This window comes from Podarcis vaucheri (genome assembly GCF_965113315.1).
Source record: "Podarcis vaucheri genome assembly, chromosome: 17".
Taxonomy (NCBI): domain Eukaryota; kingdom Metazoa; phylum Chordata; class Lepidosauria; order Squamata; family Lacertidae; genus Podarcis; species Podarcis vaucheri.
This window is the reverse complement of record NC_138755.1, coordinates 38,423,624-38,447,585: the sequence shown is the minus strand read 5'-3', so window position 1 is coordinate 38,447,585 and position 23,962 is coordinate 38,423,624. Positions and strand designations below refer to the sequence as shown.

General features: G+C 43.8%; 1 protein-coding gene across 1 annotated transcript in view; it reads left to right on the top strand.

The window, feature by feature from the left end:
• Positions 1 to 4,399: 4,399 nt before the first annotated feature.
• The window catches only part of DGKQ (diacylglycerol kinase theta), a gene marked incomplete at its 5' end in the record, with an annotated part of 75,305 nt that continues 55,742 nt past the window's right edge, over positions 4,400 to 23,962 (top strand). The window contains 2 exons of the mRNA XM_082204674.1: positions 4,400 to 4,736; positions 18,107 to 18,186. Coding sequence (XP_082060800.1) covers positions 4,400 to 4,736; positions 18,107 to 18,186 — 417 coding nt within the window. The remainder of the gene's footprint in view (positions 4,737 to 18,106; positions 18,187 to 23,962) is intronic.

Genomic DNA, 23,962 nt, shown 5'->3' with positions numbered 1-23,962 from the left:
AATCCCTGAGACGGGGTGAGCTCCCGTTGCTCGGTCCCTTCTCTTGCCCACCTAGCAGTTCGAAAGCACAAAGCACAAGTAGATAAATAGGTAGCACTTTGGCAGGAAGGTAAATGGCATTTCCCTGTGCTGCTCAGGTTCGCCAGAAGCGGCTTAGTCATGCTGGCCACATGACCCGGAAGCTGTACGCCGGCTCCCTCGGCCAATAAAGCGAGATGAGCACTGCAACCCCAGAGTCGGCCACGACTGGACCTAATGGTCAGGGGTCCCTTTACCATAGTGAGGCTGAGAGAAGGGTCGTGTCTGGGCAGCCCAGGACCTCATAGAATCATAGAATCATAGAGTTGGAAGAGACCACAAGGGCCATCGAGTCCAACCCCCTGCCAAGCAGGAAACACCATCAGAGCACTCCTGACATATGGTTGTCAAGCCTCTACTTAAAGACCTCCATCCACACTGCCCAGGCCTGCACCCCAGGGAAGTCACTTTGGTGCTGCCAACACAGTGGTTTGACTTCACCCCCCAGAGGTGTCTCTCAAGGCAGATGGATGCCAACTAACTAATAGAATTGTACACTTTTCACATTGGATCAGATTATTCTAAGGTGTGTGTACTGCACCTTTTGCTGCTGCAAACCGCCTTGTGTATAGCAAAGTAGAAATGGCGGTATACAAATTAAAAGTGAAATTGAAGGAAATGAAAAGACCACGAGGGTCATCTAGCCTGACCCCCTGCAAGGCAGGAATCTTTTTGCCCAATGTGGGGCTCGGACCCAAGATCCTGAGATCAGGAGAGCTATTTATTTAATTGCTTTTTAAAAATTGTCATCTCTCCGTCCCCCCCCCCGGGAATGTTTTTAAGGTGTTCTCATTTTTACCTGTCAGCCGCCTTTAGTCCCTGCCAGGAGGGAAATGTGGGGTATAAATAATTACATAATAATAATAATCCCCCAAAGGCCTTGTATGCTGCTGGCGGGTCTTTATACCTGAGGAAAGCCTCCATGAGGGGCAACCAAGGCTTCCTTTTGGGGTGGTGGAGCAGACTGCTCTAACCAAGACCCCCCAAGTGCCCCTATTTTCCAGTGACAGTCCCAGATTTACAGAAGCCATCCCTTTTTCTGATTTGATCCGGCCTTTCCTTAGGACATCCCTATTTTCATCTGAAAAATGTTGGAGGCTTTGGCGTTATCCTACCCCCTGAAAGCCATCTGAAGGCAGCCATGTATAGGGAAGTTATTTTTTTTAACGATTAATGTTTTATTATGTTTTTATATATGTTGGAAGTCTCTCAGAGCAGCTAGAAACAACGCAGTCAGATGAGCGGGTGGGGTATAAATAGTAAAATTATTATTTTTATTCTACAATAGGACATCCGTGTTTTCATCGGGGAAATGTTGGAGGGTATGCAGGGCCGGATTTAGGTTTGATGAGGCCCTAAGCTACTGAAAGTAATGGAGCCCTTTATATGTCCATCTGTCAATAACAAATTATTGCTTTTTTTGTGTGCTGTGTATATGCTATATGGTAATTTATGGACCTAATTGGTAACTAAAGCTATTTGCACATGCAGAATGTAGTCACCCTATATATATAAATGAGCAAACCAGTGATATTTTAGGGAGCAGACTAGCAGGCGGGGCCCAATACTTAAATAATAATAATAATAATAATAATAATAATAATAATAATAATAATATATTATTTATACCCTGCCCATCTGGCTGGGCCTCCCCAGCCACTCTGGGCGGCTTCCATAAAAACCAAAAATACAGTAAAATATCACACGTTAAAAACTTCCCTGAGCCTACACAACACAAAACACTGTTGCTGTATGTAGGTTTTATTTTGTTTTTTATCTTATATTTTGGAAATGTACATCCATTTTTTCCCCTTTAATTTTTTTGGGGGCCCCCAAGAGAGTGGGGCCCTAAACTATAGCTTGTTTATCTTATACAGTGTTACCTTGGGTTAGTTAGTTAATTCGTTCCGGAGGTCTGTTCTTAACCTGAAACTGTTCTTAACCTGAAGCACCACTTTAGCTAATGGGGCCTCCTGCTGCTGCCACATCTCCGGAGCACGATTTCTGTTCTCATCCTGAAGCAAAGTTCTTAACCCGAGGTACTATTTCTGGGTTAGCAGCGTCTGTAACCTGAAGCTTATGTAACCTGAGGTACCACTGTACATAAATCCGGCACTGATGGAGCCCTCCTGCTTTGGCTGCCACTGACTGTGTTTTGCAGGGGCTTGAACCAGATGATCGTAAGGGTCTACAACTCTGACCAAAGAAGAGGGGCAGACAAAACTGATGAATGATGTCGAGATGGCAAAGCTTCCAGGCAGAATTAGAAACCAGGAAGAGGACCTCTTTAATAATGAATGGGGAAAGTTTAAAATTTATTGGAAAAGCTATTGTAAAGATTGGTAGGATTGGCAGAAAACCTGTAGTAAAAATTTGAACTATGGATGGACAAATGATTTATAAAAATAGAGTTATGAAAGGGGTGCAGAGGGGGAAATCACTACATTAAGATGCTGCACTGGCTGGAGGGGATGCTAAGCAGCACATCGGGGCTGCCAAAGTCTTGGAGCGAGGAGTTCCATCGGCCCTTCCTGGTTAGAGAAGGAGGGAGGAAGGGAGAGAGAGGGAGGGAGAGAGAAAGAGGCGATAGAAGAATGGCAGATGAAAACGATGGATTTTTCGGAGCTAGCTGACCTAACCGGAAGAGTCCGCAACCAGAAGGAGGAGGAGTATCAGGAAGAGTGGATTAAATTTAACGATTACTTAGCTAGATATGTTAAATTAAATTGACTGAAAACAGCTAGCAGATACTTAATTGGCTTAGGATTTTATGTTAAGTGTCAAATTAATAGGTTTAATTTCATAATGTGAAGATCTAAGGATGTTAATGTTTTGGTTAAATTTTATAAGAACTGTGATTTGGAAAACCGTTAAAAGGACGTGCAATGAAATTCAAACAAGGGGAAGCGAGGAGGTCACTTAACAATGTTAAGAAGTGTAATTTCCAATAAGGCTATGATTTATGTTTGTTTGTCTTATGTGTTTGTTTATAATGTTGTGAAAACCAATAAAAAAATTGGAGGGGGAAAAAGGGAGAGACCCTAGGTTGTGGGTGGGGAACGAAGGGGTATTCTTAGTATTGTTGACGTCGTTCATTATTATCAGCGTTGTTGTTTTTCTGGAGAGAAATGTGGGGGGAATTTGCCAAGTTTGCTTGTTTCATAATGTGAAGATCTAAGGATGTTCAGGTTAAATTTTATAAGATTTGGAAAACTGTTAAAAGGACAGGCGATGAAATTCAACCAAGGGGAAGCGAGGAGGTCACTTAACAATGTTAAGAAGTGTAAATTTCCAATAAGGCGATGGTTTATGCTTGTTTGTCTTATCTGTTTGTTTATAATGTTGTGAAACCAATGAAAAAATTGGAGGGGGGAAAAGAGAGAGACCCTAGGTTGTGGGGTGGGGAACAAAGGGGTATTCTTAGTATTGTTGGGAATTCGCCAAGTTTGCTTGTTTCATAATGTGAAGATCTGAGGATGTTTAGGTTAAATTTTATAAGATTTGGAAAACCGTTAAAAGGACAGGCGATGAAATTCAGCCAAGGGGAAGCGAGGAGGTCACTTAACAATGTTAAGAAGTGTAATTCCCAATAAGGCGATGGTTTATGCTTGTTTGTCTTATGTGTTTGTTTATAATGTTGTGAAAACCAATAAAAAAATTGGAGGGGGAAAAAGAGAGAGACCCTAGGTTGTGGGGTGGGGAACGAAGGGGTATTCTTAATATTGTTGACGTCGTTCATGATTATCATCGTTGTTGTTTTTCTGGAGAGAAATGTGGGGGGAATTCGCCAAGTTTGCCTGTTTCATAATGTGAAGATCTAAGGACGTTAATGTTCAGGTTAAATTTTATAAGATTTGGAAAACCGTTAAAAGGGGACCAAGGGGAAGCGATGAAGTCACTTAACAATGTTAAGAAGTGTAAATTTCCAATAAGGCTAATGGTTTATGTTTGTTTGTCTCATGTGTTTGTTTATAATGTTGTGAAAACCAATAAAAAATTTTTTGAAAAAAAGAGAGACAGAGGGAGGGAGGGAGCGGGACTCTCGCCCACGCCGCCCGCCCGCCAGCCCGGCATGAGGCGGTTGCGGCGGCCGCTGAAGCGCCGCCCTTCTGCGTTCCTCCTCTTCCTCCTCCTCCCTCAGGCCGCCTCCTCAGCCGCCGCCTCCGGCTTCCCCTGGCAGCGCGGCGGAAGTCTCGCCAGAGAGGGGCTGCCGCCGCCACCCGTCTCCTCACGACGCGCCCCTGAGGGGGGAGAAGGGAGAGACGGGGACGCGCCAGCTCTCTGGAGGCGGAGGACCCCTTGCCCTCAGAGGCGGGCGAGCATGGCAGACGGAGCTCACGCCCTGCTCGGCGGCGGCGGCGGCAGCCGGGGCTCCAGCCCCTCCGCCAGCCCCCTCCTAGGCAGGGGGGGAAAGAGCCGCTCGCTACCCACCACCACCACCACGTCGTCGTCGTCTTCGTCGTCGTCCTCCGCCTCTTCGCTGCACCAGCAACGGAGGACGCCGCCCGCGTCGCCCAAGCAGCAGCCGCATCCACAAGCGGCGTCTCGTGGGAACGCGCCCCCCGGGCATTGCTTCAAGAGGGTGACCCTCACCAAGCCCACCTTCTGCCACTACTGCACCGACTTCATCTGGGGGCTGGCCGGGTACCTGTGCGAAGGTAAAGGCGGGCTCGGGTGGGGGGGGGAGAGGGGGGAGAGGGAAAGCGGGAGCGCGCGCGGGAGGGAGGGAGGGAGGGAGACTCCTGCAAATCGATCGATCGATCGATCGATTAATTTGTATATACCGCTCTCCAGACGAAAACCTCAGGGCGGTTCACAGCATACAGATACCACACACACACACACACATGCATAATAAAAAACAAGAACGTGACCCCTAGTGGGGGAATTACCAATACAAGAATTGTGGGTTACGCATGAGACCCTGAATTAATCAATATGTTTATTGGTATGCCACCCTCCACCTGAAGAATTCAGGTGGTTCATAACATATGAGTACAATGTACACGCAGGCACGGAAGACATGATAAAAACAAGAATAATCTCCTCACGACCCATATCGGGGAAATTATCCATAGAAGAATCATAAGAATTGTTTGAAGGGACCTTAAGGGTCATCTAGGCCAACCCCCTGCAATGCAGGAATATTTCGCCTAATGTGACGATCGCAGCCGTGACCCTGAGATTAAAAGTCTCCTGCTCTGCCGAATGAGCTGATGTGGTTCTGTGTGTATGTGTGAGACCCTGGATTGATTGATTTATCGATCGATCTATTTATCTAGTTAGTTAGTTATTTTGTATGCTACCCTCCATCCGAAGATCTCAGGGCGTTTCACAGCATACAAATGCAACACACACACACACACACGATACATAATAAAAGCAAGAACATTAATCTCACAACTCCTGATGGGGGTGTTATCAGTAGGAGTAATGTGGTTTTGGGTGGGTGTATGTGTGTGTTAGGGACAGATTTCATTTTTCTTCCTATTTTGGGTGAGTGGCAGCCTGTCCTCAAGAGAAAGGTTACAGATAGGTAGCCGTGTTGGTCTGCCATAGTCAAAATAAAAAAATTCCTTCCAGTAGCACCTTAAAGACCAACTAAGTTAGTTCTTGGTATGAGCTTTCGTGTGCATGCAGAAGAGTGTATCTGAAGAAGTGTGCATGCACACGAAAGCTCATACCAAGAACTAACTTAGTTGGTCTTTAAGGTGCTACTGGAAGGAATTTTTTTTTATTTTGACTCAAGAGAAAGGGTTAGGCAACAGACACACGCTCTCTTTTTGCAAGGTCTCCTGTGCCTGCGAGCAGGCAGAAATGCAGCTGGTGAAGCTTTCTCAGCCACTAGATCTCCATAGCAGCAGTAGATGCAAAGGACTTCCTTTTGTAAGTTTGCCAACATTTCCCTTCCTGGTGGTTCTTGTTTTGTCTTAAACCAGCCTCTCGGTGTGGGGTTCCCCCCCCCCTTCCTCTGGCAATGAAACTGCTAGCACATTTGCAGGGCCCGGCGTGGTTTCAGATTGGATGGGGAGGGGCTGCACGTTCAGATTCCTGCATTGCAGGGGGTGGTACTAGATGACCCTTAGACACCCCCCCTTCCAACTCTACGATTCTGTGATTCATCTCTGTGTTGGGAAAAGCTTTTCCTGTTGCAGCAGCAGCAAATGCAAATCACTTTCCCTTGTAAGGTTGCCAAGGTGGGGCTTCTGTTACTTAAATAGTTGCCTAACAGGTTGGTATCATTTGGGTGAAGCTGCTAGTGCCATTTATGTGCCAGTAAAAACTTACTGGGTTGCCATAGAGCCAGATGCCAGGGACTTTCCCTTGTAGAGGTGGCTATGTATATGTATATGTGTAGGTATATGTTCCTGACAAGATTTCTTTGTCTTGACACCTTGAGGTTTATCAGCTTTCCTCATCACTTCATTTTGCCCTGGGAAAAACCTTCCTGTTGCACCACAGCTATAAGGGAATTCCCTCTTAAAAGGCTTACCAGTACTTGCAGGTCCCGTTATCCAAGCACTCGTTATATGAAAATTCACTTATCCAAACACGAGGAATTAGTACCCAAACCTTGCTGTACACACCACTGATTCAGATATCCAAACAGGCAGACCTATGTGTAGCCGTTTCACCAGAAACCATGGTGGGAGGGAAGAAGTGGAGAGATTGGACAAATAAGAGAGCATTTTACCCTTCCTTGTTTGCCTTTTGCAAGGTTTCAGAGGGTTTCTCTGGTTTTTTCATCGTTTTGGGGCCAAAATTCTGTGGTTTGGAACGCATTAGAAATTTCCCCATAGGAATAAATGGAAATTGTCAACTTCTTGTGCGAACATTTGCCTAAAAAACAATTTCCTGAGAATGCATTGTGTTTGGGTAGTGAGACCTGTGTACATTTGTCTCCTGAAAAGCTGCCTGGCAGGTAGAAACTTAGCAGCTGAGTCCTTTATCATAGTTTCCTCTCTGTTGCCTGAAACAAACTAGTCACATCATCTCAGAGCAAGTTATTCCGTGGAAGCTGGTTGTGTTAGACTTGATTACTCAAGAAACTCTGTCACCCACAGGTAGATTAGAAGGCATAGGCTAGCAAACTGGTGCAACGTTTATAGTTTTCTGTGACTGGCTGTATGCTGCCTTAGCTGCCACTGAGATTCTATAGAAGATGGAGAAGGTGGGACTTGCTCTCTTTTCGAGGGGTCAGAGATGAACAGATGCTTACAAAGGGTGTAAGTGTTAAACACCTTCTGTGTGCACTTGAGTCTTTTGGGACTGGCAGGGTCTTGGCCCTTCCATGCTGATGGGCTTCTGTTGGTGGGCTGAAGAGTTGTTCCTTAGTGTCCCTTGTTTTCTGCTGTTTTCTGTGGTAAAACTGCCTCCTGTTCATGGCCTGCTATCCTTCCATCTTGGAGGTCGGTAGGTCAGCTTACGCAAAAGGTATTGGTTTCACTAAAGTAGAAGAGAGAAGGGGGAATAGGGTTGAGCCCTCCCTCTGCTGCGCATGCTAGCCACGCCATGCCCTTGGTGCACATGGCAAGAGGTTCTGTGCATGTACTGATGTACGCTCATAGAGCTCCTTCATCTGAATGGGGATATTGGACCAGTCAGGATCACCTTTGCATGGAAAAACTCTGTGCAGACGCCGGTATGCCTGTAGAGGCCGCTTCTTATATGCATAGCAAGGGCACCCAGTGTTAGAAACTCAGATATATAAGGTAATTGTCAAACGGCACCTTAAACCTAGGTTACAGTCGCCACAATGGACTTTCGCTGTGCCGTTTTGCGCACAACTCCACTGGCTAGGGTATGACACTTCTGTTGTTTGTCTTTCTCATCTTGCCTTCCACCAGAAACCTGCATTTTATAGCTGAAATAAATACTGAACAACCTGAAGGTTATTCTGAACAAAGAACTTAATTACCCTTTATTCAGAACTTGGATTATTTTCACTGTGGCATGCATTCCGTCCTGTCTAGATTATTCTTTCTTTCTGAAACATGGTTTTGACATCCTTGTTAGTTTCAGGTAAAGATCCTTTTTCTTCCATCCAGCTGTTAGAGCCTGTTCAATATGATACTTTGCTACTTGGTCTTTATTGAGGGGGGAGCCAGTTTACTGGGAGAAAGATCTCCCCAGATAATTTGTTTTTTTCACCATACAGTAAGGGGACCATGATAAAAAGGGGAAGGATCATCTGGCTTTGAGACTTGCTGCTCTTACCTACCTTGTATCCTGAGTGTAAAGCAAGTTATTGGACGCGTTGATCCTATTTGAAGTTTTATGCTATGCATAATTTCTGAGTCTGCAGGGCTGTTTCCTTCCCTTTCCTTTGGAGGAAGCAGCTGTTGTCCCTGTTTGTTCTTGATGCATTAGGGTCTAAGCATCTTGACACGCCACACTGATCTGTTCTAACTTGCTAAGATGCAGACATCATAAGATGGCCTTGAGCACAAAGGTCGCATACAGAAGGGTGACATACGTTATTTAAAGATTTAGAGTGGCACTATGATTAAGCATTGCTCATATCCATATTACATAAAAAAGAGGGTGTGAGCTAGGTATGGAACCCAGGGAATGAGTCATATACTATATAGGTAAAGGTAAAGGTACCCCTGCCCGAACGGGCCAGTCTTGACAGGCTCTGGGGTTTGTGCGCCCATCTCACATCTATAGGCCGGGGGCCAGCGCTGTCCGGAGACACTTCCGGGTCACGTGGCCAGCGTGACAAAGCTGCATCTGGCGAGCCAGCGCAGCACACGGAACGCCGTTTACCTTCCCGCTGGTAAGCGGTACCTATTTATCTACTTGCACCCGGGGGTGCTTTCGAACTGCTAGGTTGGCAGGCGCTGGGACCTAACAACGGGAGCGCACTCCGCCGCGGGGATTCGAACCGCCGACCTTTCGATCGGCAAGCCCTAGGCGCTGAGGCTTTTACCCACAGCGCCACCCGCGTCCTTGCTATAATTGAGCAATGCAGTAGTGTGTGTGTATTTATGCACCAACCAGGAAAAAGCTGTGTAAAGGCCATGAGAAGTATGACGTTCTTTACAAAAGAGACTAATATTAGTAAAAAGGTAAAGGGACCCCTGACCATTAGGTCCAGTCGCGGACGACTCTGGGGTTGTGGCGCTCATCTGACTTTATTGGCTGAGGGAGCTGGCGTACAGCTTCCAGGTCATGTGACCAACATGACTAACCTGCTTCTGGTGAATCAGAGCAGCGCACGGAAACGCCATTTACCTTCCCGCCGGAGTGGTACCTATTTATCTACTTGCACTTTGACGTGCTTTCAAAGTGCTAGGTTGGAAGGAGCAGGGACCGAACAACGGGAGCTCACCCAGTCGCGGGGATTCAAACTGCCGACGTTTTGATCAGCAAGCCCTAGGCTCAGAGGTTTAGACCATAGCGCCACTATTTCTCATTAAAAAGAGTTCTGAAGCAAATGGAAATATAAACAGCTCAGCCTACTTGGTTGGACTTGTATGCTTCCATCTCTAACTCTGTGCCATCAATTTTCTTCAGTATTTACAATGACTTACCATTAGATCTGGTCATATATAATGTTTTTCATCTAGCCATGGCTAGGAGATATGGAGCATGACTTGGGCTCATGTGCTGTACCCGCCACCCCCATGTAAATACTCCCTTGCTCTTCACTGTTGGCTTTAACTATGAGGTATTGTTAATCAGTGGATTCCATCTTAACCTGGGCATACAAACTCATTTAAAACTGGTAAAAAGGGGAATATCTGATTGGAAATTATACAGACATAACATTGTAGTATACAGTGGTACCTCGGGTTACAGACGCTTCAGGTTACAGACTCCGCTAACCTGGAAGTAGTACCTCGGGTTAAGAACTTTGCTTCAGGATGAGAACAGAAATCACGCGGCGGCGGGAGGCCCCATTAGCTAAAGTGGTACCTCAGGTTAAGAACAGTTTCAGGTTAAGAACGGACCTCCAGAACGAATTAAGTTCTTAACTTGACGTACCACCGGGTTAAGTTTTTAACCCGAGGTTAAAACACATTGTGGATGGGATGGGTAAAATTCATGTGAGGCAGTGGATTTGCTATAAGCATTATATATATTTTTTTGTTTCCTGGGGTTGATGGGAGTTGTAGTACAACATCTGGGGACCCAAGGTTGAAGAACACTGGTGTGGGTGAAATAACAAGGGAGTTAGAGGGAACGTGTAACCCCACAGCACCCTCCAGATCGCAAAAGTAGACATCAACTACATTCAGATAATCCATTAAAGTTTGGTTTGGTGAATCAGAAACAAGTACGGAAGTGAAGAATCTTGGGCTCATGTGCCCTGATTTTCCTGCACATGACAGGCGAGTAGCAGTTTGCTACTGTGTCTAAATCATTTGAAAAATAAGACTTTAGAGCTGTCTTGCCCCAAAATGGCACCTAGATATTTCATTTTGGTGACTGTAACCTTGGTCCACCTTTTGAAATTGCTCTGTACAAATTAATTTCCCCAGCATGTCCCCCCCATTTATTTTAGTTACGCTTGATTCCATTGTTGCTTGAACCTGCCATAGACCTTCTCTGCTGCTCACTTAACTAGAGTCTGACCTTCCTCACTGATTCGTTGAAAGTTGATTCACTTAACTAGCAGTAAGGAAAGTGATGATAAAACCATGAACTCATAAGCGATATTCAATGTGATAATCGAGAATTTTGACACCTTTGTGAAAATGCTGCTAAAATTCCTGTGCTGTTAGATAGTTAGGTTCAAGCATAATCCCATTATTTATCACACATACAATATTTGTGAAGAGTGCCCAGTTCTCTCTTGATCTGGTCCTCATCCCTGAGTTCTGAGTTCAAAGGCTGCTTGTTGAAAAGAGGACTGCAATTCCAGGAAATGATCTTATTACATTCTCTTGATTACCAAAAGAAGAAGAAGAAGAGTTTGGATTTGATATCCCGCCTTTCACTCCCCTTCAGGAGTCTCAAAGCGGCTAACATTCTCCTTTCCCTTCCTCCCCCACAACAAACACTCTGTGAGGTGAGTGGGGCTGAGAGACTTCAGAGAAGTGTGACTGGCCCGAGGTCACCCAGCAGCTGCATGTGGAGGAGCGGAGACACGAACCCGGTTTCCCAGATTACGTGACTACCGCTCTTAACCACTACACCACACTGGCTCTGATCAGCTGTATGTTTTTGGGAGCTTCATGCCAAAGGATTTCTTAAGGAGAGTCGACAGTTTCTGTAGGAACCAGAAAAGGAAATTTGAGAGAAGTCTAGGGCCAGTAACATGCAAAAGTTTTCAATTTGGATATAGGTCCTATGATCACTGTTTAATAAATTTTATCACTTAAGGCAGAGATTATCAACCAGTGTGCCGTGGCACCCTGGGGTGCCTTGAATGATGGTCAAGGATGCTGCAGGCAACACTGGCCACTGTCTCTCTTTCCTTCCCTCCCTCCTCTGATGCCCTCACTCTGATGTGTGAGTCTCTACCTCCCAAAGGCTTGCGCAGCTGTTTATTGCAGCAGCCCTGGCTATGAGCCTCACAGGTGAATGATGCCTCTGGGAGACACCTCTCTTTGGGGCAGGGTGGGGGAGCTCAGAGACCGGGGAGGCAACAGCAGTTGCCCGGAGGACTCCCAAGGAGAGGGGAGAGGAGAGGAAGCTGAGGGTGTTCGAAAAAGGTTGAGAGGCTGCCAGCTCTGCAGGCAATGGGTGACATAACTGGGCTCCTGAGCCCCACAGGGGTACCACAGAAAGAATGTCGTCAGTCAAGGGAGCCGTGGACTCACAAAGGTTGAAAACCTCTGACTTAAGGTATCCAGCGAGAGTTTTTATATACAGTGGTACCTTGGGTTACATATGCTTCAGGTTACAGACTCCTCTAACCCAGAAATAGTGCTTCAGGTTAAGAACTTTGCTTCAGGATGAGAACAGAAATCGTGCTCCGGCGGCGCAGGGGCAGCAGGAGGCCCCATTAGCTAAAGTGGTGCTTCAGGTTAAGAACAGTTTCAGGTTAAGAACGGACCTGCGGAACGAATTAAGTACTTAACCCGAGGTACCACTGTACTTCATGTAATGCTTCTGTTTCAATACCATGACTTGCTTTGTGAGGCAAGCATGGTTATAAAGGCCTTATATTTCTAGGGAGATCTCCCCCTGCCCCACAATGCTGGCTGTTGTTTCGGGGGGAAAGAGCAAAACTTGTAGATTTTTAAAAAGTTAGCAGTCATCTGAGTGCATTTTCTGGAAACCTAAGTAAATTTCGGGTTGTGGCAATCCCATTGGCAAATAATAACCCAGACTGAAGTTGAAGAGGGAAATGAGATCACTTAAACGTCTTTGGCTGTAACTTCTTTCTTCATTCAATTGCAGCACTGCCACAGTGAGTAACATTTCTGCTTCAATTAGACAGTTGTTTCAGGCTCCTGGATATTGGACTATTAGGTTTCCCTCCATACATGCATAAGCCTGAGGATCTGGTGTTAGTTCCACTGTGCTAGAATTGTATTTGATTTTCTTCGCCATTGTGGTTCAGATTTTGCGCAGCTTGTTTATCTTTTCCACAGTTTTGACTCCATTTCTAACTGGGGTTTCCTGGTGAAAAGTATGGACCTCCCCCATATACCACAGGTCCTCTAGCAGGTATCAACAGTGGCCTATAACTGCTAAGCAATATACCAGGGCACAGTTATGCATCACTAAATTGACCGGGGCAGTACAGTTCCTGCCCATGGGCCGAATCCATCCAAATGGGAAGATGGACTATGCTCAGTGCTCAGGGTGAAGCCTGCTTGTGCCATTAAATCTTGTAGCAGTTGTTACTTTCCCCTCCCCGGAAGCATACACCCAAATGCCGATTGAATGAACATTAGGTTAGAAATAGCTATTTTTACTTCTGGTTTTCTAAGAAACACAGCTATAAAAGGTCTTTGCCACACAGTCAACCCACAATTTAGAAGTCAATAGTGAGCTTTGTTTTGATGTCTATATGTCCCTATGGCAAATTAGATAGGCAGTTTCTGTGCATGTTTCTGTCAAGCTTTACCTGGTGTATTTACCAAGCTTTATTGTATATTTTTGAGATGTACTTTTCCATTTAGCAGCTAATTTTTACCTAATAGTGAATACAGTCATACCTCATGTTACGTTTGCTTCAGGTTGCGCGTTTTCAGGTTGCGTCCCGCGGCGACCTGGAAGTACCAGAAAGGGTTACTTCCGGGTTTCACTGCTCACGCATACGCAGACGCACAAAATGACGTCACACGCATGGGCAGAAACGGCAACACGCGCAGATGCGGGTTGCGTTCTGCTCATGTTGCGAATGGACCTCCGGAACGGATCCCGTTCACAGCCAGAGGTACCACTGTATGGGGTTGGTGGCCTAATCTTGGAAACAGTTGTTCAGCCATTGCCACACTGTGCAGTGTTGTCTTCTTCTTCACTACCCAGTCTTTTTTTTAAAACATATTTTTATTAAAGATTTCTTGGTTTACAAAAGTATGTGCAGTGTCTCTTTTTTCAAGTTTCATTTTCTACAGATCAGTTTCATTTGTTGAGACTTTAGTGTTACATTAGGAAGAAAAGGGGAAAGAGGTGGAGGGGGAAAGAGGTGGTCAGGTGGCAAAGCTTCTCTTTTACTTAATGTATGTGTGGGGTTTTGTGTCAGCATCACTTGCGCAGGTTCTCTTTACTATTCGCTTGTGTTCCTTTGGTGGTGAGAGAGGTTGGGGTTGGCCTAGGGTGTGGTTGTGTGTTTGTGATTGGCTGTGGTGAACTTCGTTTTCATGTGTGAGTGGGGTGTGTGTGTGTTTTTGTATCAGGTTAGCCATATTGATTCGTATGCTGCTGGTGGATTCTTGTCGCTGTCTTGTTGGGCTGTGTATGTGATGTAGGGGAGCCTTATTGGGGTGAAGGCATCTTCTTCTATTTGCCCCCGTGTCAGTTTGAGTTTATTGGTTAGCTTTTCTAATAAAGCTGTTTACCAGACTATTTGATATCACTGATCCATGCTTACTCCTGACAGGTCTCTCCAGTGTCTGGCTATGATATTTCTGGCTGCTGAGAGTAGGTGGCTTATGAGCTCTTTATGATGTGAGTGGGCATTATTATCTTGGAAGATGTTCAGTAGGGCGACTTCTGGAATGACTTCTAATACTTGCTTAGTTATTTTGCATATTTCTTGTATGATTGTTGTCCAGAATAGTTGGATTTTGGGGCATTCCCGCCACATGTGGAGGTATGTGCCTGTGGAGGTGCATCCTCTCCAGCATTTTGGTGAGGTTCCTGGGCGTATTAGCGCTCGTTTCCTTGGTGTTAGGTCATCTGTAAGTGAGTTTCAGAGTGAGTTCTTTCCTTTTCGCTGATACGGATTTAAAGGGAGGTTTAGACCACATTCTGGTCCACTGAGTGGGGTTAATCTCGTAGCCTATGTCGTTCTCCCATTGTTCTTTGATTACGTCTAGGAGCTTTGTGGGATTTTGGAGTAGTATTTTGTATATTGCGGGTACCATCCCCTTGCCGTGTCCCGTTGTTGTTAGGAGGAGGTTTTCGAACGTTGTCCGAGGCCTAGTTGCTGCTGATTTTACTACTGAATTCTACCCAGTCTTGTTGTGTTTCCAAGTAGTCTAGCCATTGTTCCTCTGTCTTACCATTCTGAGCACAGTGTCATGCTGTTGTCTCTTCCAGCCTTTAGCAGCTACTTGCCTGTTGGAGCCCATGAATGACCCTCATAGGGATGTGTAGGCTGCCAACTGCTTGGGGGCAGTTGCTACTTATCCCAGGAGAATTGCCGAGTGCCACATTCTAGGGCTCCCCTCCCTCCTTGTGTGTGGTTTTTTTAATACTACAAGCACTGAATATATTATCTCAACCCAGGATACACGTCTCACCTGGGACGAAGTGCACACGCACACACACACATGGTTAGGTTCATAATTAATCACAGACTGGTTTTGCCTATCTTGATGACCTTGATAACTAACTCAAGGTTTTCTGAGCTGCTTGTTCCTGTCTAAGAAGCAGTTTGGGTTTACCGGATACTCTTTTCTCACATGCACTTAATCTAAAAAACTGGAACAAAGTATTCAGTTCTGGAAGTTTGCCTGTAGAAGCAATTTCATCCTTGATTCAAAAGACAGAAGAGGTTTGATAACAAGTGGAGCAGAATACATCAATTACTTGTAACCAGACCGAGAGAATCAATATCTTGCAACTAATGGAAGGCACGACCTTTTATGATGTGGAACTTGGAAGTCTTGAAGGAAAAAACCAAAACATTTCAACTGCCTATCCATCCGGAAGCCGAATTTATTTCCAGGACTACTACTAAATTATTTCAAAACCTTTCATAACAAGAAAACCCACCAGCCATACATGATGATACATCGGGTTTGAGAAACTAACTAATTGGGGCTGTTTGCTTGAGTCTGCAATAGCTCAACAGTTCTACAATTTGTACAGTTTTGTATCTTATATGTAAAAGGAGCAGTTGATTGACATGAAGGAAAGGTAGGTATTAGCTTCCCTTTCCAATGGCTGAATCTCAGTATGGAATTTTCTGTTGAGCAAGTTCATTAGCTGCCTGGGGTTTCTCTGGGAAATTAGGCATGGTAGAAATGGCGTTAAATTAGATTAAATTCTGAACTCTTCCTTATAATATACTTTTTGGGGGAAACCCCTGTTAGGTTATTATGGGTATTAGACCCCTACCATTACTTACTGTGAGCCCAGTATTTTACCTATGCATCTCTTGTGTTTTCTTCTCCAGGGCTTCCTAATAATTCAATGAGGAATTTAAATTGCATTGTGAGGGTGCAACATTCTGCAGTAGCTTTTGTCTTTGAGACTACAGTTTTGGAATGTCATACCAACGTATCCCCCCCTCCCCCTCCCGTTAAACTGAACTAATTTTGAAATTTATTATAATTTTTGTTTATAGCTAGGATAATAACAGTTTTACGCTGTTTAAAAAATGGTAGAGGGTTTTTAAAAAGTTTAAGGACTTTTTTCTATTTCTTTCCTTCTTTTGCTTATGAAAGAAAAGAATTGCTGAGATGTATCATTTTTCTATATGTGAGATGTTTTGCCTCCTCAATTGTCAGCCACTGAATAACAGGCCCTGTCCATGGAAATTGTTGAATATATGAACACCTTTAGTAGGGCCTTGGCTAATAATGATCACACTAAAGAGGAAGTTGTTTCAAAAAATATTTTGTATGGTATTGCAAAGCAAATATATCACCCTGATGTCATACCATATTTACCAACATGTTTCCTAGGAAGGATATGTTTATTTCATAATTCAGACAAAAATACTCTTTTCCATTAAATATTTACAGAATCACTTTTTGAAAGCATGTTGTGAAATAGACAGATATTGGCCACAAAACTTTTATTGTGTAGGAAATCTAGTAGATAATAATAATAATAATAATAATAATAATAATAATAATACTTTATTATTGTCAAGTAATAGCCCTTGTTATGAAGTTAAATTTAATATAAACTGGTATAGCACAGAAATGAGCAAAAACAAGTTTTCAACTCTCACTTTCCCAGTTTCTCGTATTACAGTCCAGGGAGCTCAAATTGTCATCAACTATATAGCACTTAATAGGATCCACTCTTTGCGTATTAATTTAGGTTCTGATTGAGAACTCTAATCAGCATGACTTAAAACAGCTATGATAGATAAAGCAACGACTTAGATGATTCAGCCTAAACGCTACAAACAATAAAGGCTTCTGCTTCTGCATCCAGTAGCTGATAGCTTCAAGGTCATCTGTGCTCAGCCGCAGCATCTGCTGAAGAGGACAATGGAAAGATATAGAAGCAATTACCCTTCAAACAAAATGAGTAGCACATGATCAAAAGATGGCAAATCCCACAGAGCCCTTTTAAAATGGCAGCTAAATTTTTAGCATCTGAAGAGCAGCCATTGTCTCCTTGAAAACTGGTGCTGCCTGTCAAAGTGTGTGAGTAAGGTTGAAAGCCTAAGCATACTCATGAGGAAGTCAAGTCTTAAAGAGTTCAGTTGGACTTGAGTAAACATGTTTGGAATTACAAGACAACATAGAAAATGTGGAATTGCCTTGCCAGTGACGCCACATAGGAAGAAGTCAAAGCGAATAAGAAATGGGTTCAAACTACTGTATGTTGATCACAAGATTTACATGTGACAATAGATGTGACAGGATGTAGAATTCAAGCACTGATAGAGCATAATGACAAGGTGTGACTAAGGATGTCCTTTTTTTCACAGCTGCCATGTGCTGGGTTGATGTTTTTATTGAGCTATCCGCTAAAACCCCAATAAGTCTTTCCTAGCTAGTCACTGCTAGTTCAGACATCAGCTTGCATGCAACAATAGGATTTTTTGCCCTTATGTGCCTCTTTTTACACTTGCTTTCATTGACCTGCCTTTGCTATTTAGTTGTCTAGTCACCCAATCTGGAGAAACTGATTTGGAGCTCTTTGCAATTTGCTTGGAATTTCACTTTTCTGAATAATTTATATAGCAGAATTCAGTGCTTCAGACTGCTTTAGATACTTTATCTCTGCATGGTAGGCTATTATTGTTCCCATCTTTCAGATGGAAAAAGGTAGGCTGTAGCTGTGAAAAATGCAAATTCCATGCTGCAGATGATTAAGAAATGAATTGAAAATAAAACTTCAGAAAGCATAGTACCCTTACAGAATCTGAAAAAGGAGAGCTTAGTTCTGGAAAGAGGTAGAAGAGCATAACCAAAATAATCAGGGGCCTGGGACTATGAGGAAATTCTCCAACATTTGGGTTTGTTTGTTTTTTTGGCAAATATGGAGGGACACGGCAGGTTTATAAAAGAAATTGTGGTGGTATTAGAAAAGGGATAGGAAGAAGTTTCTCTCATAATACTAGAAGTTGGGGTCATTAAAGAAACTAACAGTAGTTTCAGGACAGAAAAAAGCAAAGACTCCTTTACACAATACAACATTGAATTAATGGTGTAATTGGATTTTTAATGGTTTTTTAAGTGACCAATAAACACACATCCTTTATTTCCTACAGTTTGCAATTTTATGTCGCATGAGAAGTGCCTGAAGCATGTGAAGATGCCATGCTCTTGTGTCGCTCCAAGTCTTGTAAGGGTAAGTTGCCCAAAATGTCTACTTCTCCTGCTTAACTCTTGAGTTTCTTTCTCCTTCCCTTTCGCCTGCCTTTATGCTGAAAACCATTTGATGTTATATGGTTTTTGGTGTGCCATGAAATGTTTCTGTAGGAGAAATACAAGTGAACAGAATAACAAATTGTCCCTAAACAGAGGTGTAGGTTAACATTTCAGTATATTAATTCTGTTAACAACTAGAAGAGGTAATGAAATGCCTAGCAGTATTTATTCTGTCCCAAAGATCTGGAAAATTTGCAGCATTAAAATATCAATTAGCAGAACTGAAATAAGGCAGTATAATACATTGTGTGACAACATGTGGGCCAATCTTGTGCAAGGATAATAAATGGAAATTCCTATCTTGCAAGAGTTTGGGACATTTGAAAATAGATCTTCAAAATTGTATTCAGTATTTCAGTCTGGCCTGAACTTTTCCCTGTTACTTTCGAAAATAAGAATTATTGCTACTCTTGTTTACTGGAACACAAACTGGAGATATCTCAAGCCTTTAGTTCTGTTCATAGAAATATAATCAAAGCAAATGCAGTTATGATAGTATCTACATGTAGGTGGCTAAATAGGGTGCAGATGGAATTGTACAACTTGTGAAGAACAGTTCTTTTTAGTTTAGAGATTTTATAATATCTTCTAGGGTGGCCAACTCTCTAGAGACTGCGATCTACTTTCAGAATTAAAAACTGACAGTGATCTCCCCCCCCCCTTTTGGTGTTCAGCTCAAAGTTGTTGAGGTTTTTTTGGGTTCAGCTCAAAGTTGTTCAGCTTTTTTTAGGGAGGAGGAAAGACCCATTTTTTTGGGGGGGGGTTCAGCTCACAGTTGAGCTTTTTTGGGAGGAGTTCCATTTTTGGGGGGTGGGTTAAAGGCAAGGGACAAAGGGGTAAAATCACTCACAAGAAGATCGCTATGGATCAAAACAGCAACACAGAGAAAGCTCCATCTTCCCTTCCAGAGATCATACAACAATGGAAGGCGGGGCAAGGGGGTGGGGCAGGAGTCAGTTTTAGTGATGCTAAGGAAAGGGAGCCAGAGATCGGCCGCAGTCTACCAAAACCTCGTGAGGATCTACCAGTAGATCGCGATCGACCTGTTGGACATCCCTGTTCTAGACATATGAAGGTCTTCGTGATCATTGGCCATGCGAAAGTCCTGATTTTCAGAGCCAAATGATGGAGAGTTGTCAGGGTGACATAATAGCTCCTACCACCCCTTTTGAAAATACCCTAGAATCAAGTGGACCCCGATTTCCTGATATGCATATATACCTTTCAAGGTGAATACATGTCTACATTCTGGACCACAATGAAAAGGAGAAGGAACAGACATTTTCTTATTGGATATTACTTTGACAACAGCTCCTCCAGGCAGAGGGGTGGGAAAAGGAGAGGATGTGGAATTGCATGTTTCTGCGTTCCGTCTGTATGCAAATAGCTGCACTTTTAAGTTTAGGTTTAGTATGTCATCCATAATATTGGTTCAAAGTCATGGCCAACAATTTCATTTTTTATTATGTCAGTTTCATTATGATTCTTGTTGATTTTGAAAAAGTTGAGGTCAGGAGAATACCCTTAAATTTATGTTGCCTCTGTAGCATGATACTTACTTTTTAAGCTTAAAACTATAGCAAGCATAAGTGACATGGTTGCAGTGGAGTTTCCTTCATTTGCTGCTGCAGAGAATGCTTTTTTATTTCTGTGCTTTGTCCTCAGAAGCCTTTTCCTTCAAGCTAACATAAGCAACCCCCTCTTGCGTGTGACTTTTAAGTCTTCAGCATTAAAAGGTGTCATGAAATGTTCAACTGCTTCTGTTAATTACAGGCTGCCTGATGGGCTTCGAAGATAATAGTCTGCTGTCCAAAAGCAGCCATATGGGACAGCTGTATTGTGTGTTGGCTACATGAAGCAAATATTCACTTTGGCTCTTAGCTTAAAAACATAACAGAAGGCTTAATGGTAGTTTATTCTATGTATGGGAAGCATCTATTTTTGTCCCCTACCCTTCTTGCTGATTATACAAAGTGGCTATTTGTGGAAAGTTCTAATATATGAAGGGTGTTAAAGATTTCTTCCTGCTGGATTCTTAGAGCATGCTAATGTTATAAACCAGGAATTGCATTTTGAATACTTAAGGGTAAAGGGAATCTGGCTAAGAGTCAGCTTTGTCTGAATTTTTCGTTTGATGCTAAGCAAAATGGGGATTATCCCGGACTTAATGAAAATGTCACTTTAAAGCAGGACATGGAATTCAAGGTCAAGTAAAGGCTCACAAAATAAGAAGCATGGCATGAGTCAGATAAGTTCATGTGTCGACAGTGTTCAAAGAGAAATTATGGCATTTGCGTACTATGACGAATCTTTGTTGCTTGGACTTGGTTACAAGCTGGATGGAGTTCAAAATATATCAAACATTTTTTGTGAGCGGCCTGTATTGTCTAGTACTGAACCTGTTTTAGTTTAAACAAATGCATGCACTGTATAGTTCTCTTCAGGAAATTATTTTTGAGTTCTGGTTGAACTCTAAAGCTTCTCACTGCTTTATGTGTCGTTTCATTTGGTCCTGATAAAAGTCTTTTGCTACTATTGCTTTGACCTGCATGCAGTCTTGTTCAGTACTTATTTCTTGCATCCTTTCCGTTATCCGTTAGCTAAAGATCTTTTGTTGTCTTGTTAATTTGGCTTTTATTACCCCAAAGTATACAAGGATAAGATAAGATGTAGGGTTTTTTTGTTTGTTTGCTTGCTTTGCTTACAGCATTTATAGTTAAGCAAATCACCTTGTGCATGAGCTGTGCTTTAGGAGGGGGAAGCTAGTCAGCTTTTTTGCCCTGGGTGAAGCCTCCAGAGGAGCGATTGAGGCTCCCAGCCTGTGTGTGTATGGGTACGCAAATGTGTATGGGGGTATGCCAAACTGGGTCTTTGACCCAGCTGAAATAAGGCCTAGTTTCACCCCAGCACATGCAGCCCTTGATCTTCCTCTAGCAGGACATAGAACATAGGAAGCCACCTTATAAGAATTGTGCTATATTGTAGGTTGAATTTGATTCTTCTGCTGCCTCCTGTAGTTGGCAACAGGGCATGTGTGTGTGTGTGTGTGTGTGTGTGTGCGCGCGCACACACACACACACACACACACACACAGCTTGGTTTGTGCCCCAAACCAGAATTGAATTATATCAAGACCATATCTTGATAAGTATTTTTCATTACATGTTTATCTGTTCTAATTGCCTCCAGTTTGGCCCTTGCTGAGCAAATTGTTTACTGTGTCAACAGTCAAATGCAATCCTCTTTTCAAGCTAGATTTGCATAGCTACTGCTGCTGCCCTCAATGGATTCGTTGATATTGGAGAAAAGTCGCTGCCTTGAAAGTGCTTAATCTCTAAAATGAAGGATGTCAGGTTTCTGGAAATTATTTCTACGAACCAGGATGTAGTTAGCTAAAACCCCAGATTGCGGGTGCTGTGTGGAATTGTAATGATATCCTGTGGTTTATGGCTTTTGGGGATGGCAAGCTGCTCAGTTGCTTCTGCTTCACTCTCCCCTGGTGCAAGCAGGAACAGCAAACCAAACTTGTTTCATCCGAACTCAGGGCTGTGATTCCCCCCCCCCCACCGACAAACCACAATCAAGAAGCCATTGTTGGTTCTTGGCTCGCTGCTTGTGGTTTTGTTTTAGGGAAATAAACCATGACCCTGGGTTTGGCCATAACAGTTGTTACGGAAAAATTCTGGGTGCGGGGTTACTCTGCCACCCAGCTCATCGGACTAAGTCCGTGGGTCCCTGCGGAAGAAAATGAGCTCAGCCGGACGCAGGAGCAAACTGCAGAAGATCCAAGTTTATTGCGCAACAGGTTCAAGGCGAGATTGAACAGCGAGAAAGGGGTGGCATGAACTTTTGAGATTTCCCTCCATGTCCCAGAATACAGTGCATGAAACGTCACGAATACATTATGGGAAGGTTGGGTTTCACAAGTTACATCATGAATATACTTTACACGTCATGAATACATTATGAAAAGGTGGGATTACATTAATTAGCATTTTCGGATGAGGGAGGGGGGATATGCGGAGCGGGAAATATACATAGATACACATTTATTGAGTACCGGTGGTGGCAAGACAATGGGCCAGGAATATACATCGTCTGTCACCTAGTATTGCCCGAAGGAAGGATTTGCAAAACTATCTGACAGGATTAAGAAGTTCCTGCGTACGTGACCTGCCGCTTTGGGGATTATGGAAGTAGGGACAGCATCATGGAGTCCAAGGGGAACTGAGTTGAATGGCACCGAGAACGAGCAGATCAGAACCACGGCTGATTTTATATCAATTTTTGAAGATTTCAGTGATTTCTAAGCCACTCTGTACTAGAGAGCAAAAGCAGAAACAGAGTGGATACATTGTAACAGGATTTTGACAGTATTACTTGAGAGATTATGGAGGACAGGGGAGGGGTGATGGAGTCCTAGAGAAATTGAGCAAATATATTGTAGTGAAGAAGACATTGCCCCCCCCCCCGTCCCGTATCAGTCCCCCATTCGGAGATAGATTTGCATTAAAGTTCTGTAAGAACTTGCAAATCTTTTCTCCGCACCCTAAATCTCGGTGAATGGGATGTGTGGCTTTATGCAAACCTGAAAGGGACTTGCAAGCCATGCCTCTTACGGTCATTTGCAAGTATATCAGTGCAGGTAGCTGCATATAGGGTATTATATAAAGAACACGTCTTGTATTTTGTTGCTAAATTACTTGTGGCATTCTCAATAGTGTTTTATGCTTTGCACCTAACAGGAAGGTCTAATTGACTGAAAAATGCAGTTGGTGTTTTGTCCTTCGCCATTTTTGTGTGTTTCTCAGGTGTCAAGCTAGCTCTTCTGTGGTCTCACACTGACATAGTGCTACAGCAACACATCCTGTCTGTTGAATCCCCTCAGGGCTTTCATTTAACCATGTTGCCTGGCAACTTCCTTAGTGGGTTTTAGAGAGCTCTAGCTATCCGGTTCCTTGCGTTCCATTTCCTATTTCCTTATTTCCTTATTTCCTATAACCTGGGGTCTCTTTCCACTCTGCCGGTCCTGCCCAATTCCTCATGGGCTATCCCTCCTGGCAACCTCCTACCTATCGTCACATCTCAGGAAAAGGGGCCCTACTGGACGCCCGCGCCATGCAGTGCCAGATCGGGTGGTCCCTGGATAGAATTTCGGGTCGAAAATCCCCCTTGCTTTCGGAAGCGAGCTTACAGTACACGTGGTATGTAGCTCGACCGGTGCGGCTGGGATTGGGATAGAAAGCAAGACCACTTCCTGCCCCCTAGAAAGGACGCTCGGGAAGATCGGAAAGAGAGCTCCAACCCCTTGCTTTCAACTGGGATGCCCGTTGCAGAGAGTCGGCTATCTTTCAAGTCGGGTCTCTCCGTCTTACTTTCGGGCTCCCAATTGGTGCGGCTGGCTGGAGATTTTAAGGAAAAGGGATAGAGCTCAGAACCCCCCTTTCGGGTTGAGCAGCGGTCCACGGTCTCTCTCACTAACCGGACCAAGAGAAAGGCAAGAAGGAGCGATAGAGAGGAGGGCAGAGAATTCAGTTGCCAGGAGACTTCCACCCCCTTCCCACCAGTGCACTGGATTTTCCTTTTTCCTTATACTCACGCGTCTTCTATGATGATCCCGGGATCGATGAATAAGCCGGCTGGATCCCTCTTTTGCTCCCCGGCTGAACTCCTAGGGCTTTCGATTACCGCCCAGA